Source organism: Cydia splendana, chromosome 26 (assembly GCF_910591565.1).
Source record: "Cydia splendana chromosome 26, ilCydSple1.2, whole genome shotgun sequence".
Classification (NCBI taxonomy): domain Eukaryota; kingdom Metazoa; phylum Arthropoda; class Insecta; order Lepidoptera; family Tortricidae; genus Cydia; species Cydia splendana.
The window spans coordinates 7,831,427-7,851,926 of NC_085985.1; the positions used below are offsets into that span (position 1 = coordinate 7,831,427).

A 20,500-nucleotide genomic window follows, 5' to 3' on the forward strand; every position below is an offset into this window, starting at 1 on the left:
CATATGTGCCTATGGTGAGTCGCAATCACATGCTACACACACAACACTCACTATACACTCAACTACAGAACCGCAACCAGCGCCTACACTTCGACGTGTCGTCTCCCAACGGAATCCTGCTCTTTAGAGAGCTGTCTAACATCATATGTGCCTATGGTGAGTCGCAATCACATGCTACACACACAACACTCACAATACACTCAACTACAGAACCGCAACCAGCGCCTACACTTCGACGTGTCGTCTCCCAACGGGATCCTGCTCTTTAGAGAGCTGTCTAACATCATATGTGCCTATGGTGAGTCGCAATCACATGCTACACACACAACACTCACTATACACTCAACTACAGAAACGCAACCAGCGCCTACACTTCGACGTGTCGTCTCCCAACGGAATCCTGCTCTTTAGAGAGCTGTCTAACATCATATGTGCCTATGGTGAGTCGCAATCACATGCTACACACACAACACTCACTATACACTCAACTACAGAACCGCAACCAGCGCCTACACTTCGACGTGTCGTCTCCCAACGGAATCCTGCTCTTTAGAGAGCTGTCTAACATCATATGTGCATATGGTGAGTCGCAATCACATGCTACACACACAACACTCACAATACACTCAACTACAGAACCGCAACCAGCGCCTACACTCAATGTAAACACTAAGATGTGTAGAGTCACCTGTACTGCAATAATATGTTACTCTTCGAAGGCCGCAAAAATATGTGTATCGCTCTTATGGCTCTACAAATAACATTGTGTCAGATATTTTGCGGTCTTGTGTAACATATTATTGCAGGTGACTGCACAAATATTAGCAGTTTTGTACTGTTCTGTGACAGATATTCAAGTTGTCCAAAACTATAATCTGGTGACTACTAGCGACATCTATTGGGAGCAGTTCGTTTTTTTAACAACTGTGACGAATAAACCTAGGAGTACGACTTAGCGACATCAATTGTTACGACGTTTCTTCTATGGGTTTAAAACGGGCGTCTCATAAAAAATATGTTATGTATGTAACTTTTCATTAAAATTTTTGGTGCAAAAATAGTATTTTATACAATCATTATATTTTATACTGAAGAGCTTTTCAGTCGAGTACGCTGAGTGGCCTAAGTACGAGATTAAAAAGCTTGAATATACAGGGTTACTTTTTTACCAGTACAATAAATCAACATACGTAATTGTTGCCAATAATAAAAAATACCAGCATTCTTTGTTACTACTATTTGGGAACAAAAAAACAAAAATACTAATGCCCGAACTTATCCGCTAAAGTACTAGGAAATGTGGATGCCTTACGCATCAATTAGCAAACGCACGAACTGGCAACTGTTTGTTTACGTCATCGCGCGCGATTTAGCGAGCGGCGGCGGCGGCGTATTGACATAAAAAAATACTACTTGATCCCAATTCTTCCTTCATACTTGCACGGGCTTAGGACCGTCAAAATGAAGATGTTGCTTTGTGTGAAGTATGACAAAAGGTCTCGAAATCTGATAAAATTACGAAGTAAGTCTGCAACATTTTTCATTGAGGCGTATTTAAAAAATTGGAATACAATGATTGAAATCTACCCTACATACCTAATTAATGGAGTCCATTTCTCGTACTAATTCACATACTTAAGTAAATGTTCAAAATGCTGTCCGTGGTTTTGTAAACAAAGCCGTGCCCGTTTTTGTACGTTTGCTTCGATTCTTTCCAAGTAATTTTCACGTTTAATTTCGTCAAACGCACTTATTATTTATTACGGACTAGTCTGTCTTATCGGTCAAAGGGTTGCACTTTGCATTCGCAGTTTCCCGGATGCTTTGTTGTTGATGGTTATTTGTAAGATAAGTGAGAGTTAAATAAAACGGGAACAAATAACACAAACGTATTTTTGAAGGAAATCAAGAAGTGACGTGACAACACATGTCAGTAAGAACAGAAAAATAAAACCTATCTAATGAGGTTGCGTTCTTAGTCTCCAACAGTTGTCAAATCGTGCGCCGCCGGCCGCTCGCCCCGCCCCGCCCCTTTTACCTCATACCGTTGACACCTTGTAATTAGTGCAACCAGAAGTTACTAAATTGGTGAAGGATAAATTAATTGATGCGAAATAAAAAAAATCATTTTTTTATTTGTGCAATGTGATCTATTATCGATACCAATGATGTGGTAAAATTTATTGTACCGGTAAAAAAGTAACCCTGTATAGTTTTTCTATGAGTAGACTAAAATAATACTTTAGACTAGTAAAATCATATAGCTAAACAAAAATATACAGCCAAGATACGCGTGCAGCCGCGCCACCTTCATACGCTGGCCGGCCGGTCAACGACACCTTCGCGTAACTCATGAGGCCCTGGTACTTGCTCCGCGCTAAATTCAGTTTTTGGACAGTTTTTTCGATTTTGGCCATACTAACTAGCAATGCTAAGCGGTATTCGTAGTATATGGATATTGTTTAAGGGTGTCACAATAGGGGATATTACTGCAATGTTCTGCCGCCAGAGTGCAGCACTACCGACTCTAGTAACTTCATAGACTAACTTATACATACTGTGCCTTAAACTGTTTTTTGACAAGTTTTCACAGACAATAAAATATGACATTGAAGCATCAAGGCGGTTTGTTAACAAGGGCCTAGTGGTAAACGCGAAAATCGAAATTTAGTTATCTGCCTCTATATCGCTCGAAAATGCAAGAGCGATAGAGAGGCTAGATAACAAAATTTCGATTTTCTTGTTTCGCGGTAGACCCTCAGATTGTGACAGATAGTGGTAGTGGCGCTACCTACGCAGAGTTTCGCGTAATATTCCCTATACTTACTAGCTATTTGTGATTGCAGGCAGCAGAATACTGACGATAGATGTGAGTAAGAAGCAAATGTACGCGATGAAGCTCAAGGGCATCTCGCTGTGCTTCTGCATACTCAAGGCCGCGCTGTGCGGGAACTATGCCAACTTCGGCGTCTTCAGGTATATACTAGCTCCCTCTACAATACTGATAGACGGCAAATGTACGCGATGAAGCTCAAGGGCATCTCGCTGTGCTTCTGCATACTCAAGGCCGCGCTGTGCGGGAACTATGCCAACTTCGGCGTCTTCAGGTATATACTAGCTCCCTCTACAATACTGATAGACGGCAAATGTACGCGATGAAGCTCAAGGGCATCTCGCTGTGCTTCTGCATACTCAAGGCCGCGCTGTGCGGGAACTATGCCAACTTCGGCGTCTTCAGGTATATACTAGCTCCCTCTACAATACTGATAGACGGCAAATGTACGCGATGAAGCTCAAGGGCATCTCGCTGTGCTTCTGCATACTCAAGGCCGCGCTGTGCGGGAACTATGCCAACTTCGGCGTCTTCAGGTATATACTAGCTCCCTCTACAATACTGATAGACGGCAAATGTACGCGATGAAGCTCAAGGGCATCTCGCTGTGCTTCTGCATACTCAAGGCCGCGCTGTGCGGGAACTATGCCAACTTCGGCGTCTTCAGGTACATATAGGGTCGTTGCGCTAGTCTCCGTCCATGCTCTAGTTTTCGTCCACTTGACGGTTTAGCAAATAATATAACTCATTTCAAATTTGCTACTTGCGAAATATCCTTTTTATGTAGATAGATATATTGTTTAGACATTAAGGATTGTAATAAGCCCAAATTTGTGCAGCAATGTAGGTTTATATAATAATATACGGTGGCCTACAGCGCCATCTAGGTGAGTTGAAAAAAACCAAGCCTACATAAAATTGCATCAATTCGTGTGTCTTATTTTGCTTTCTCCACAATAATAATTAAAAATAGCGGTTGTGGAGCGTAGACTGTAACTTGACGTGATGAGGGGGTAGGGGGTGAAGTCTAGAAACTCGGCAAACTGGAACGCGCTGGCCGCTGCTGTCTCGAAGTCCGCTATACCTCCATTTACCGGTATATGTGTTGTGTGAAATGAAAACACATATATTTGATTTATTTACTGGAGAGTGTTCAGGCTGGTATGAGTGAAGCTCTCTTGATGTCTCTGATATCTCTGAATAAGCTACAAACGGCTCCGGCTTATATAGTAAAACACAAGGCCGTTTGGTACCTTTTTCAACTAGTGGGTGTATCATGCAGAGTCAGTAATGTATATTTTTGCCAATCTCATTAATAATTAACACGTATGAAAAGAACATGGATCCTAGACTTATAACTAGATACATACATTCCACGCAATTCATTAACATAATATACGAACACAAGTAAAACATGATATACGCACAAAAGTACACATAGTAAAACTTAAAATACTAAAAGATTAAAACTGAAACATAACAAGACTCCTAGCTATTCACGACAGCGGTCGAGTGGTACATTATTCATTATTTTTTTATCTGTTTACAGGTTATACGGCGATGAATCGTTGGACAACGCGCTCAACATGTTTGTCAAGCTACTATTAAGTATACCTCAAAGCGATCTCTTAGTAAGTACTTCCAAATTTACATAGATATAGATATGACATAATAATAAATAAATAAATATTAGGGAACATATTATCTTCCACAGATCAACCTATAGTTCGTTTTTTTTAGCATTAGGAAGAAGGTAAGCGATCTTGACATGTCTTTTGAAAAACGCTTTTTAAAAATCAGTAACTATTACTTATGAAAGCAGAAGAATATAAATTATTGTATTAGATTCATAATTGTTACATATTTGCCGTGACTTATTTTTAAAACGTGTTTTTCAATTAAAAGACATATCAATATTGTTTACCTTATTTATAATGCTAAAAAAAACGAACTATAGCCCCAAACTAAGCAAAGCTTGTACTATGGGTGCTAGGCGACGATATACATAGATTACGGCCATGACTCAGGAACAAATATCTGTGTTATCACACAAATAAATGCCCTTACTGGGATTCGAACCCAGGACCATCGGCTTCGCAGGCAGAGTCACTACCCACTAGGCCAGACCGGTCGTCAAAGGTCGGTCATAGAAAAATTACACAATAAAAATAACCAACAATTAGGTATATTTCATATTCAAAATTTATTTTTGGAAAGTTGTTAAATACGAAGACCCTTTTTAGGGTTCCGTACCCAAAGGGTAAAACGGGGCCCTATTACTAAGACGCCGCTGTCCGTCCGTCCGTCTGTCACCAGGCTGTATCTCACGAACCGTGATAGCTAGACAGTTGAAATTTTCACAGATGATGTATTTCTGTTGCCGCTATAACAACAAATACTAAAAAGTACGGAACCCTCGGTGGGCGAGTCCGAATCGCACTTGTTTTTGCTTTCTTTTTTGCCTTTTTAACGAGATTTTCAATTAAAGGACACATCAAGATTGTTTACCTTTTTTCTAATGCAAAAAAAAAGAACTATAGTTGTGATTTCGTATTTATCACTGTCAACCCTTGTTTTACAATATCCTCTTCGCACTTGTTGTGAACTTTATTCCGTTCCAGGATTATCCAAAGCTGTCACAAACGTACTACGTGCTCCTGGAGCGGCTAGCGCAGGACCACATGGCGTTCCTAGCGTCGCTGCAGCCCGAGGCCACCCTGTATGTGCTGTCATCTATCTCCGAGGGACTCACAGCATTAGGTACATACAAACATACATACATAACTAGTGGCGTTATGCTCGCATAACTCCATGGCCTTGCCATTTAGAAAAAAAATTGTGATGAAAATTCGTTGATTGTTAGTTTCAAGTTAAGAGCCCATCAACGTGCATACTAGCGCCACTGCTAAGTAATCGTGATTATTTAGATTTAACGAAAGATATTGAAAAAAAGGGGGCCGCTATGGACTGTATTTTGTATTTAAGTACCTTTTGAATACATCGAACTAGTTTTAATGGGATTCGTCGATCTATGAACTCAAATCATTGATGGGCTCTTAAGGCGCCGTGGGTTCAGTCAACAGAGTTCTTGCAAAATCGTAGCGCTTTTTTAGATCATAATACGGCTGCCAAAAACTAGACACGCTACTATTTATTTCGGTTGATAATGGTTGATATACTAAGAAAAAGTGACCAAGGCCTCTAGTGCCCCAGGCTGGAATCGAACCTGCGTCCTCTGCTAGCGCGGCAGGTGCCTAAGCCAAAATAAAAAAAGCCTAAGTTAAAATATTTTTCTGAAATAATTTAATTTATTTAAATACTTTAATGGTTGTGTTGTTGCAGACACGAGCGTGTGCACGGGATGCTGCGCGACGCTGGACCACATAGTCACATATCTATTTAAGCAATTAGTACAGAAATGTGAGTATAACTTCATATAGCCAAAGATAATTGATTGTATAGAATAATAGAGAGGTAAAGTCTAAGAAAAAAACGTTCCCCTTACTTTGACATCCAAAACAGATGGCGCTGTACTGCTTTCACTGAATTGTCAAATGTCAACTTTTGACAATCAGAGTTACCGCAAAATGTATGGAGCTGTACAGCGCCATCTCGTTTATCTGTCAAATTCTAAGCACGAAATTGTCTTAGATTTTACGGATATTGCTCAATCAATGTGTCTTTGATATAGCCAGAGATATATATAACTCCGTATAAGATAAATAAAGTCTAAGAAAAAAACGTGCCTCGGACGGCCAAGGAAAAGTCATTCTCGAATAGATGGCGCCATTACCTTTGGCCTATTCTCGGCTAGATGGCGTTAACGACACCGTTTGGTATTTAACAATTTTAACACATACCAGTGAAAGAACATGGGTCAGTATGGAACAATAAAAATTAAGAATCATTTATCCGTAAACATATTTTTATTATTTTATACATTTTCAATTTTATTTTAAGTTTTAATCGTGTGTCGATAGATGGCAGTAAATGTACCGTGACTACGAAATTGACAATGACAGGACCCCTCTATACTATCTATTCTTTTTGATATAGCAAAAATATATTTCTAATGTTAATATCATCATACACCGCTGAACTAGACAGTCTAATATATTACTCATAAAATATTAGGTTGTGCATTTAAATAGCACCTTTTAATTAATCTGTCAATCTCACGACACAATTTGGGATCTGTTATTTGTAATTATACTTTAAAATTGTAATGAATTTATGAAATATCTCCAGTAATTCCTGATTTTATTTATTTCTTACTTGAACTATGAATAAACTTTAGCATGTTTTAAGCTTCCTATACCGATTAACGTTTGATAATCCAGACACATAGGGGCTGTCCATAAATTACGTCATCGATTTTTGACCCCCCCCCCCCCCCCCTATAATCATCTAAAAATCATGCTTCAAATGGCCCCATTTCCCCCTACTTCATGCTACCGTCATCCGATGTCCAGACCCCCCCCCCCCCCAAATTTGAAATGACGTAATTTATGAATAGCCCCATACCGCTATCTACCTACTTCAGCTATTAAATTATAGGTCACAATCGTAAATCTGTATTAACACATTCTGTGCCGAAAACCCGACTATCGGGTATTTTATGATTTCGTTTCCAGGCCGGACGACCCGATAGTTGGGATCGTGGTACTACTGTTTTATATGACGCGATTGTTGTGGCCTGGCGCGGACGTCTTGTTTGGCTGGGTGGCCGTGAATGTGTTAAAGCAACTTGGTTTACTAAAACTCTCGTTCCGGGCTATAACCACCGAAAATCGAAGTTCGCAAATTGCGGGCATCTTTCTCTGTCATTCTAATTACCCCTTCATTGGAGTAAAAGAAAAAGATGCCCGCAATAGGGGGTATTACTGCAATGTTCTGCCGCCAGAGCGCAGCACTAAGCTAGCTAGTAAACCATAGAGTAACCTATACATACTGTGCCTTAAACTGTTTTATGACAGGTTTTCACAGACAATAAAATATGACATTGATGCATCAAGGCGGTTTGTTAACAAGGGCCTACCGGGAAACGCGAAAATCGAAATTTTAGTTATCTGCGCCTTTATCGCTCGAATATGCAAGAGTGATAGAGAGGTTAGATAACGAAATTCAGATTTTGACGACCGGTCTGGCCTAGTGGGTAGTGACTCTGCCTGCGAAGCCGATGGTCCTGGGTTCGAATCCCAGTAAGGGCATTTATTTGTGTGATAACACAGATATTTGTTCCTGAGTCATGGTTGTAATCTTTGTATATAAGTATGTATTTGTCTATATAAGTATGTATATCGTCGCCTAGCACCCATAGTACAAGCTTTGCTTAGTTTGGGGCTAGGTTGATCTGTGTAAGATGTTCCCTAATATTTATTTATTTATTTTCTTGTTTCGCGGTAGACCCCCAGATTGTGACGGATCGTGGTAGTGGCGCCCCCTAAGCAGAGTATTGCAGTAATATTCCCTATTTGCGAATTTCGGTTTTCGCGCGGTTTCGGTTTCTCGGAGTACTAAGTTAAACTTTATCCTAGTACTTATCTAACGGCGTCGTTTTTCAGCAAGCAACAAAATCCCCCACGGGCGGCAACCGGAGACGAGTAACATGTTCATACAAGTTCTGCAGCAGCGGCCGGAGATCATGCAGCAACTGCTGGCCACGGTGAGATTTGGTTGGGCAACCAACTACGACATCCATATTTACAGCCGTATTCAAACAAGTGTCAAAAGTGACGTTTTTGTTTGAAGAAACGTCAATTTTGACACTTGTTTGACACTGACATATCCAATCCATATCGTTTCAATATCTAGTATTTGACGTATCTCATTGTTCGAATACGGCTGTTAGCCGTATTATTTTGTATGGAGATGGCCGCTATATGACGGCACCGCTATCCTAGGAAAACCCAGCTTTACCGGGGGTTAAGCGGTTAAACCATTAACCCAGTGTCAAATTGTACTGGTAACCGTGGTAACTCCAGTTTTAACCGGTTAACCCCGAGTTAGGGAATGGTGCAATGGCCCTTAGTCTTTTAGATTTGAAATTTAAGGTAACTAATTCCTGTAAAATGTAACTTTTTTTGTGAGTCAACAATAATATTATATTTCCGTGACAGGTCCTAAACGTGATAATGTTCGAGGACTGCTGCAACCAGTGGTCCATGTCGCGGCCACTCCTCGGCCTGATCCTGCTCAACGAGGAGCAGTTCAGCCGCATCAGAGCCGAGATGATCGCCCAGCAACCAAGAGACAAGCAACCACAACTAGCGCAGTGGTTCAGCGGACTCATGCAGGGGATAGAACCTAACCTGCTCACCAAGAATAGGGACAAGTGAGTAATGATGATACAGCAACCAAGAGACGAGCAACCACAACTAGCGCAGTGGTTCAGCGGACTCATGCAGGGGATAGAGCCCAACCTGCTCACCAAGAATAGGGACAAGTGAGTAATGATGATACAGCAACCACAACTAGCGCAGTGGTTCAGCGGACTCATGCAGGGGATCGAACCCAACCTGCTCACCAAGAATAGGACAAAGTGAGTAATGATGATACAGCAACCAAGAGACAAGCAACCACAGCTAGCGCATTGGTTCAGCGGACTCATGCAGGGGATAGAACCCAACCTGCTCACCAAGAATAGGGACAAGTGAGTAATGATGATACAGCAACCAAGAGACGAGCAACCACAACTAGCGCTGTGGTTCAGCGGACTCATGCAGGGGATAGAGCCCAACCTGCTCACCAAGAATAGGGACAAGTGAGTAATGATGATACAGCAACCAAGAGACGAGCAACCACAACTAGCGCAGTGGTTCAGCGGACTCATGCAGGGGATCGAACCCAACCTGCTCACCAAGAATAAGTGAGTCACTATCACATTAAACCATTTCCCTGCCACGTATGCCTTAGGGTGGTATTCCATCTTTCCAGTATCATTGCGTCTCACTCTCTCACTAAAGTCCATTTCAATAGAACTTGCGAACTATGTAAACAAAGGACGTAACTTTGTTTTGTCACTGTTTCTCCTTGAATTTTCACATCATCTCATCAAACACCATTGAAACACATACACTATACACTATTAAAGCGGTCGTTACCGTAAAATACAACAATATATAACTGTATCTTGGATATTTCAATAAAAGTTTAAAATGGTTTCATAAGTTAGGTTATTAGGCCCTGATGTAATGACGTTTTTGTTTCTTTTACATTCTACAATTGTCTATGATGGGTAGTGTTGTGACTAAAGTTGGTGATATACTCGTAAAGCCGCTACACACTACCCGACTCACAGTAAAGTCATACTTTGAATGCAGTTTTGTTTCTTTTAAAAAATAAAGGATGGTCTCCTTTAAGTAAAATGAGCCAGCTTAAGGATTTAAGATAGTTTCCCTCCAGGGCCCGACTTATCTTTCCACCCTGTATAATTCGTTTTTTTTTAGCATTAAAAATAAGGTAAACAATCTTTATATGTCTTTGTTTTTGATTGAAAAACACATTTTAAAAATAAGTTACGGCAAATATGTAACAATAATGAATCCAATACGATCATTTATATTCTTCTGCTTTCATAAGTAATAGTTACTGATTTTTAATAAGGGTAATTAAAAGACATGTCAAGATGGCTTACCTTCTTTCAAGTTCTTTCTAATGCAAAAAAAAACGACTTATGGGTGCGACGCACCAAGGTCGTGATGCAGTGCGATAGTGTGTTACGGCCTTAAGTAAAGGACTAAGTGAGACTCTTGCCCATCACTAGTAAATTCATCATTCAGAGACAATATCAATATGGCGGTTTGTTTACATAGTTCGCAAGTTCTATTGAAATGGACTTTAAGCAAAATGTGTGAGAGAAAAAAAATTAGTGTCCGACCGAAGGTTCAGTTTCGGTTTCGGCCAGTTTCGGCCAAAAAATCATGTTTCGGCTGTAGTTTCGGTTTCGGCCAAAAAACGGCCGAACCTTTCGGCCGGGCCGAAACTTACGAAATGGTACTTCGGACAAAGACCAAAAGTTGGGGAATAAGTAGGACAACAATATTAATACCTACATATGCTGATTCATTTATAGGTACAGAAATTAATTCTTCTTCTTCTTCCAGTGCCATCTCCTACCGGAGGTCGGCTATCATGAGGGCTATACGAACTTTAGACACAGCTGCGCGGAATAATGAACGTGTGCTCTGTTTGAACCATGTTCGGAGATTTTTGAGCCATGAGTTACGTCTTCGTCCGGATGATCTTTTCCCTTGGATCTTTCCTTGTATAATGAGTTGAAGGAGTTCATACTTCTCGTTTCGCATGATATGACCAAGGTACTGTAGCTTGCGTTTTTTGACGGTCTTTAAAACCTCGACCTCTTTATTTACTAACTGCAGCACTCTTTCGTTAGTTATTCTATCCGTCCATGATATTTTCAGGATTCTTCTGTACACCCACATTTCGAAAGCCTCCAAGCGTTTACACATATTCTCGGTCAGTGTCCACGATTCTACTCCGTACAGAAGAACCGAGAAAACATAGCACCGTGCTAGACGCACCCTAGTAGAAATCCTCAACGAACGGTTGCAGAGAAGATGTTCGAGCTTCATGAACGCATTACGTGCCTGTTCTATTCGACATTTAATTTCGACGCTGTGATCACTCTGGTCGTTTACAATGCATCCTAAGTACTTGTAAGACTGGACTCTTTGAACTACCTGATTTCTTACAACTATATCAGCTGTTACAGATGTTCCTGACTTTTGTGGCTTTCCTACTGTCATAATTTTGGTCCTTTTTAAGTTAATATTTAGTCCAAAATTTGAGCTAACGACATCTACCCGTTGAAGCAAACTCTGCAGTTCTTTGTGATTTGACGCCAGTAATATCGTATCGTCAGCATATCTAATATTATTTATTAAGCGGCCATTCACAGAAATTCCTTCTTCCGCATTTTCCAGGGCCTCTGTAAATATTGCCTCCGCATAAATATTGAATAGCAGCGGTGAGAGTATACATCCTTGGCGTACGCCACGCATGATGTCGATAGTCTCAGTTAGTTCCTGTCCCACTCGCACTTGAGCCTTTTGATGCCAATAGAGATTTTTGATGATTGTCAGATCTTTAGCGTCAAGTCCAATGTCCCCAAGGATTTTGATTAACTTGTCATGTTGTACTCTATCAAACGCCTTTTCGTAATCGATAAAACATATGTATACAGATCGATTCATATCCCAGCAACGTTGTAAGAGTACCTGGTAACCAAATAATGCATATATTCAGAAATTAATTGGTTTATTATAAAACACAATTCCACTAATGAGGGCGCCACTGGACGGTCGACGCAGTCTTAAGAGACTGTCAATACCTATAACGCGCACACTGTCTACATTGTATCGGATCGGAGTGAATGAGATAGCACTGTCGCACGTAGCCGTTGGCCGAGTATCAGCTCGGCCCGAGTCGAACGATGTCTTATTCGCTCATATTCACTCACTTATTCAGTCATTTTCCTATCTACCAAATGGCAAATTTTAAGCGAGGCTAAAGGCTACGCTCAACTAGTGCCGCAAAGTTGATTTTCTCAATAGTTAATATTTTGCGAGGCTGAACAGCTGACTATTGATTAAAACAAAGAAACAACCCTTAAAAGTGTCCCCAGTACAGTTTTTCATACGAATGCTCGACCGTAGCCTCACTATTTACCTCAATTTACCATTGGTTTGTGAATTGGTTACTTTGCGGAAATCCATATTAATTATACTTGGTCAAGCAGATCTTGTCAGTAGAAAAAGGCGGCAAATTTGAAAAATGTAGGCGCGAAGGGATATCGTCTCATAGAAAATTTGAATTTCGCGCCTTTTTTTACTGACAAGATTTGCTTGACCATCTATAAAACCAAAATATTACTTTGCTAATCCGCGAAAAGATAACGTGCTAGTCAATCAGTCAGTAGTCGTGCTAGTCGCACTGATTGACTAGCACGTTATCTTTTCGCAGATTAGCAAAGTTATATTTTGGTTTTAATCCATTGGTTTGTGTTCCACATGTCCTCTACTTCAGCTTAGCCTTTGGCCTCGCTGCGCCATGCTCGGCCTGCGGTCTCGCTTTTTAATACAATGGTCATTGGTTGGAGTCTGTGCTCAACTACTTATCCTGAAGCACGGCTTTGACTTCGTATGAAAGTTCGCCTCACTGGGGCACTTCGGACTTTTAGGCCCAGGTGAAGATCGGTACCCGGTCAAGGCAAGCGATATTGTTAACAAAACCAAAAAACCAAAAAATTTCGCGCTCGCTGCGCTCGCGTTTTTGGTTGGTTTATTGGTTGACCCTGTATCTACATGTTAGCTTGACTGGTGAATGAATAGATTTAAGACCAAGAAAATTCTGAAATGATTTTGATAGTACACGCAGTGATACTAGTGCAAATGTTATTTATACGTCATAATTTCATAGAAGTTTCGACGTTTAAAATAACACTTGCACTGCGTGTGTTATCAAGATCGTTGCAGAATTATCTTGGTCTAACTCTAGTCATTTTCTTAAAAAACTGCTTAAGTAACATCAATTTCAAGGACATTGGGTGTTGACAGCCCCATAATGTGTGTAAAAGGGGTTATATGAAATTTTTTCAACGATTTTAACAAGTCTACAAAAGTTTCGGTTTCGGTTTCGGCCGAAACTAGAGCCAAAGCCGAACATTCGGTTTCGGTTTCGGCAAAAAAACATGTTTCGGTCGGACACTAAAAAAAATTTACCCTCCCATAGAAAATGGACTGGCCAAAATGTATGAAGAAGCCAAATTTTTTTTCGCGATTTCGGAGTTGGTAATAGTAAAAGTTGCTCAGTATAATCCCAAAACCTCCCTGGCAACGGGAATGCACTTATTTTTTGGCCAAGCTGTGTAATTACATACTTATCTACTAACTGATAATTGTTATATTCCAGATTCACACAGAACCTGTCGATGTTCCGGCGCGACATCAACGAGCTGCTGAAGGGCGCCGCCAACCCCGCCGCCTGCAACGACATGATGACGTCATAGGTCACTCACCCCAACACACCCGCACACACGGACACACACACACACACCCGCACACACACACAGGACACATGTACGCAACTCACACGTGTAAGAGTGCAGTGAGAGCAAACGACTAAAGGCGCCTTAGGTGTTTTGGTTGTCCGTTTTGTTACGGTCATACGTAGATGGTTGTATTAAAAAAGTAACCAAATGGGCCAAACAACATGGGGACATTTTTTTCTCAGTAAAAATTGAAAAAACTCGTGATTCTGAGAAAGTTGGAAGAAATTTTATCCAAAAAAAGATTGTATATCAACTAAATACATAAACGCAATATTTCACTGACAAAAACGCAATTTTCTTGTTTTGACCATACTTCAAGATGGACTCTCAGTGACCTTGACGTCACATTCACTTATCGTTTTGTTCGGGGCGTTTCACGAGTGAAGTACGACTGTCGGACTTTGACTATCATTTCTGTTTCTTGTATTGCTTTAATGCAATGGGTCTCATATAGACATTTGATCCTAAAAACAAACCTGATCGATTGATACCCAGAGGGCGGAATTGCTCATGGCAAAAATCAAACGTCAATAGAGTTGGAACGTTGAATTTTATCGACTTTTTCAGCTATCGATAAGTTCAGTCACCTTTTACATTTTATACGATGAAAATTAGTTCACAGGTGATTTGAATCCTTAGGTTGTATTATTGAAACTTAGGTAGTTTTAATAATGCAGTACTAAGTTAAGTAGTTTTTAAAACTATCGTTTTATATTGTCTTTTATTTAAATGTTATTCCGTAATGTTCATATGAAGTCTATTATTGTTTGCTTATGGATTTGAGGTTACTAATTTTCATCGTATAAAATGTAAAAGGTGACTGAACTTATCGATAGCTGAAAAAGTCGATAAAATTCAACGTTCCAACTCTATTGACGTTTGATTTTTGCCATGAGCAATTCCGCCCTCTGTTGATACCATAAATGAAAATTTGTCATCTAGCCTATTTCTTGGCCCAATGTGCATTTCGTCTCACTCTCTCACTAAGCCCAATGTGAGATGCAAATACACATTGGACAAATAAATCCGACAGATATTATTACCACACTTAGCAAGGAAATAGTGCTATGAAAAGGACAGGTTTTGAAGAAGTCACCTCTCCACAGATTTAGATTAGATTTATTTTCATAATAGCAAAGAGAATTTGAAATAGGGGAATATTTTCAAATTAAATTACGTAGTCGGTACATTTACTGCCATCTTTCGACACAAATGATCACTTTTAGAACGCCATTTGACTTATTTTTTCATCACATAATAGTGAAAAAATAAGGATCAAAGTCGAATGGCGTTCTAAAAGCGTCGAATCACTTAAAGCAAGTACACCAAACAATGAAACTGTCACAACCGCAACCTGTAGCACGCGACCAAAACGTCGTAGGCGCCGCATTGACGTATAATATCTAAGGACTGGCGTAACGGGCACCAAAAATGGTAGTAGTACGGTGTCACCAAAGATATATGTAACTTCGTATAAGATGAATAAAGTCTAAGGAAATAACGTGCCTCGGAAATCAAGAAAGGCATTTTCGGATAGATGGCGCACACACCCTTTGGCCTATGCTCGGCTAGATGGCGTGACGACACCGTTTCATATTTAACAATTTTAACACATAGATATCAGTGAATGAACATGGGTCAAAATGATATAAAAATAATAAAATCACTTATCCATACATTATTTTGATAATTTTATACGTTTTCATTTTGAGCATTAGTCGTGTGTCGATAGATGGCAGTATATTTACTGTGACTACAAAACTTACTATGACAGGACCGCTCTATACTATCTACCTATTCACTTTGGTGTCACTCACGAATTCCAGCCAATCGTGCAGTCTAACGCAACTAGTTGCTACCACTCGCGCGCGTGATGCGAACTCATCAACCAATCGCGTTGTAGCGGTGTCACACCGCTGTACTGGCCCCTGTCATGCCTCCTTATTATTGCCCGTAAGGCCAGTCCTGAGATATCTATGTCCTATGTCAATGAGGCGCCGTGAAATTCATGGCGCTTACGCGTTTAAGTCGCGAGACTCACGCTCCGCTTGTATGGTTTGTTGTCAAAACGACATCAACTCATGGCGCAAAATGTTCTCTGTGCCGGTTAGTAATAATAGTTCAATGTGTTGGTTATAAAAAAATCTCATTTGCTCATGTTTCACTATATCGTCACTTGTGAGTTGTTTTCCTTGTATCACAATAACATATTTTACAGTACACATGGTCCTATTTTCCCGCTCTAGTGCGTAAAAGAGCACTTTTCATGCGAATGTCAAAAGTTAAACAGCCATATGTACTGTAAAACGTTGTACGATACACGTGCGAATAGGTAATTCGCAACTCGTGTCCATTTAAAACACTCCTTTTCTTCGGTCGTGTTTTAACTTATCGCCACTCGTTTCGAATTTCCTCTTTTCCGCACTTGTATCGTAAATAACTATTCAGTGTATCGTTATTAATCTGTAAAACACCGTAGTAATAGACCGTAATAAAAATAATAAAAAGTGTAATAGACGTTTTAGTACACTCGCCATGAGATATATCGGAGCGGCCAAGGTGTTCAAAAATATATGAACATGCACTTTAAAAAAAATTATAGTAGAGGCTTTGTTCAGATAGTTGTGAACACGTTGGCCGTTCCGATATATCTGATGGCGTCTGTACACTAATTGTGTGCAATGTGCGGGTGGTGTAGAGCATTTAACGGGTCATTTTCTATTAGAATTTCCTTATAAAGTCACCCGTTTAATAGCTTCATTGAGGAGTGGCTAGATTTCGTCATCGTGTCGAAATGTAATGGACTTTATTTTATATCGATGTATGTATTTCATTCGAGTGTTAGTGAGAAGCGAATTGTTGATTATGATCGTATTGTGAGCGTTAATAAATTTAAATGGTCAATTTACAGATTTTAAGCATATTTTGACCAAGAATAGCTGAAGTTTGAGTACAGTTTTTCTAGCTGTGAAATCAAATCAGTTTCAAATCAAAAGGGGTCAATTTTACCCGTTTTATGAAATTACACCATAATGTAGTTAAAATTGAAATGTTGGAAACAATTAACTGTTCGTTTCAACTATTTTGTTGCTAAAAATTTAGAAATTAATATCACTGATAGTCTGTTTTTTTTAACTGTGAAGTACATTGTCTATGGTACTTCATAGTTAAAAAAACTAGACTATTCATGACTTAAATCTAACATGTTTTACGTGTTACAATTGTTTACGGACTTGGGACACAATTTTGTAACATCCTGAAACTCCTGAAAGTTTGTTCAAAGCTATAAGTGCATACTTTCATAACCTTTCGTGTCTGAAGTGACCAGGAGAGACCGTTTTTTTTAAACTGAGCATTGTTCGTATAAGCAATTTTTAACTTTTCTGTTTTTATTTTTGTCCAGGGCCTGACTTAGAGTTCTGACCGCCCTAGGCTGACTATGTATATCCGCCCCCCGCCTGTCTTGTCCTATCTTTTCATTCACTTACAGGTGCAACTAATTAAATTACAAGTACGGAAGAGAGCTTACGTAACCTAACATCTGTGAATCAAGTGTCAGTAGGTAGGTAAATGGAACACGAAAGGTACCAAATAATTCCAAAACTTATACTTTTACAATCTATTTATTTTGTCCTAAAAGTATACAAAAAGATATAAAAAAATATATTAAATCCTTGCGACACTTGGTTTTAGTGTACTCGAGAAACTGAAAACGGTGAAAAATAGAGATACTATTCCTAAAAATACGTGTGATACCTCATTACATTCGTCATGATGCCTAGAAAAATGTATTCGAAGCGTGTATTAGCACACAAAAAATATCAAAAGTTACAAACAAAAATCGGCCAAGAGCATGTCGGGCCATGCTCAGTGTAGGGTTTCGTAGTTACCATTCTATAGAAAATGGCCAAACGGGGGCTATTAGTAAGTAAGTATCATGTACATTACAAGCATAAGGGAGTGCCTTTGCAGCGCTTTGTACGTCTTTTTACTAAGAAAAGAATATTTTTTGCAATAACTTAAAAACGACTAGACCGATCATGTTCGCTATAGTTTTCATTGAAAGTATTTATTAAGCTTTTATTTCACGATTTTTTTCAGTTAGAGGGGGGGAGGGGGGACACATGTTTTTTTTGGAGCGATTATTTCAGAAAATATTAACTTTATCAAAAAATGTTTGTTGAAGACCCTTATTCGTTTTGTAACACCTTTCCAACGATACCTCACACTGTAGGGTTGAAGCGAAAAAAAAATTACACCCCCACTTTACGTGTAGGGGAGGTACCGTAAAATTTTTTTTTTTTGTATTTTATTGTACGACTTTGTCGGATTTATTCGTGTATATAACCATGCCAAATTGCAGCTTTCTAACACTAGCGATCACGGAGCAAAGCGTCGGACAGACAAACAGACAGACAGATAAGACATGGCGAAACTGTAAGGGTTTCTAGTGGACTACGAAACCCTAAAAAAAGGGGGAAAAAAGTACATATTTTTTATTCCCCAATATGTCAAGAAGTATTAATACTTAAGAAACCAGAATTAATATTATAAAAGAGGAGGATATTTCCAATAAAACATTCCATACTTGCAGAACTGTATCTCCATAATTTATACTTTTTATTCAACGCTGAACACAGCTCTCCACGCCTCATTTTCGGGAAACGCGCGCGGCGTGATATAGCGATTAACTACTAACATGAAATATAATTTTAAAGGTAGGTATGAAATAATCATTGAAAATTCAAAATAATTATGGTGTATTTAAAACGTGTCACAAATGTACTACTTGTAGAAATTTATCTTAAAGTTGTTTTTTCAACAAGTTAGGCAATTGTTACTTAATTATCAAAACTTTTTCGAACTTCCTTCTTTATTGAAAACGAAAAAGAAATATATAAATAAATAACGTATATAAATAAATAACGTTAAATATTGTCGCTTTCTAGAGCCCTTCTTCATATTGGGGAAATAAAAAATATGTACTTTTTCCCCCTTTTTTTTGTTTGTAACTTTTGATATTTTTTGTGTGCTAATACACGCTTCGTATACATTTTTCTAGGCATCATGACGAATCTAATGAGGTATCACACGTATTTTTAGAGGTAGTGTCTCTATTTTTCACCGTTTTCAGTTTCTCGAGTACACTAATTATACGTATTGACAACGAGCCAGGCGAGCGCGAGACGAGCCACGAGCCCACCGCTTACACTCGCGTCTCGTGGTGTGGCTCGCGGCTCGGCTCGTGGCTCGTGCGAGAATGTAAACCGCTTGTAAGGGCGTCCGCAGGAATTTTATTTTACGCGCGTATTTGTATTTTGCCAAAATTACCAAATAGTATTATTATGTAAGTCTTAAGTCAGAGCCGCCGCCGCGCCCCCTTGGTCCTTGCGCCCTAGGCTTTAGCCTTATTAGCCTGTGGGTAAATCAGGCCCTGTTTTTGTCCACGTAACAGTATTATAACATTACATGTTTGAAATATTAAAGCGCTGGTAGCCTAGCGGTAAGAGCGTACCACTTTCAATCTGGTCGCGGGTTCAAACCCCGGCTCGTACCAATGAGATCTTCGGAACTTATGTACAAAATATGATTTGATATTTACCAGTTGCTTTTCGCTAAAGGAAAACATCGTGAAGAAACCAGACTAATCCCAATAAGGCCTAGTTTCCCCTCTGGGTTGGAAGGTCTGATGGCAGTCGCTTTCGTAAAAACTAGTGTTTACGTCAATTCTTGGGATTAGTTGTCAAGAGGACCCCAGGCTCCCATGAGCTGTGGCGTGGCAAAATGCCGGGATAACGCGAGGAAGAAGAAATATAAAAATTGTCGTTAATTTCAACACATGATTCGTCTTGATGTCACTTCATCTAGCCTCTTTTTTTAAGGGGTATTGGGGTAAATTCCAAAATCATTAAATTTTAGCAACCAGTCACTCTAAATATAGTCTGGCAACCAAGGCGTCTTGGTAATGGTGCCCCTATACTGATAGTTAAATAACTTTATATAACATTGTGTGACAGACTATCAATACTATCACATTGTCCTTGTCACACTATGTTATATAACTGCACCATAAAATAATATAAAATTATCCTATTCCGTACTACATTATAGAAAAGTTAAAAATTGCAACGCATCCACTACAGATGTGCATAATTGTTTTCCATCGTATTTTCTCGGAAACGTTCGTATTTGTCATGATAGCTCAGTCAACTTCAGTACTTTTTGTACCGAGACTGACTAAAATAGCAAGACACGTTCGTAAGTTTCCGTGAAAATACGATGGAACATTATGCACTACATTTGTACAAACAGAAATGCTCTGCATGTGACATGCCTTGAGGCGCCTAGTGTAACTGTAAAGTGTTGGTTCCGTATACCCTAGCCTGTATACTTGGATGTTAGTATAGATAGCGGCCGATGTAAATAGTTCATGAATACATTGTGATTTGTACAAAGTACACTCTGCTTTCATTTCCGGCCCTATATCCTCTCGCGTAGAATGATAGTCCCTACAGACAGTGTGCGAGACAATATGAAATTAAGGGGCCCTGCACCCTGGTCCTGACCGTGTCTCCACAATAAAACAACTCGCTGCA

At 39.5% G+C, this 20,500-nt stretch overlaps 1 protein-coding gene across 1 annotated transcript in view; it reads left to right on the forward strand.

Annotated features, from left to right (window-relative positions):
- Nucleotides 1–14,451, forward strand: part of LOC134803423 (exportin-7-B) — a 72,078-nt gene extending 57,627 nt beyond the window's left edge. Inside the window, exons 19-25 of the mRNA XM_063776243.1 lie at nt 2,847–2,976; nt 4,383–4,464; nt 5,455–5,593; nt 6,176–6,253; nt 8,398–8,498; nt 8,953–9,167; nt 13,766–14,451. Coding sequence (XP_063632313.1) covers nt 2,847–2,976; nt 4,383–4,464; nt 5,455–5,593; nt 6,176–6,253; nt 8,398–8,498; nt 8,953–9,167; nt 13,766–13,862 — 842 coding nt within the window. The 3' untranslated portion in view covers nt 13,863–14,451. The remainder of the gene's footprint in view (nt 1–2,846; nt 2,977–4,382; nt 4,465–5,454; nt 5,594–6,175; nt 6,254–8,397; nt 8,499–8,952; nt 9,168–13,765) is intronic.
- The last annotated feature ends 6,049 nt before the right edge of the window (nt 14,452–20,500 follow it).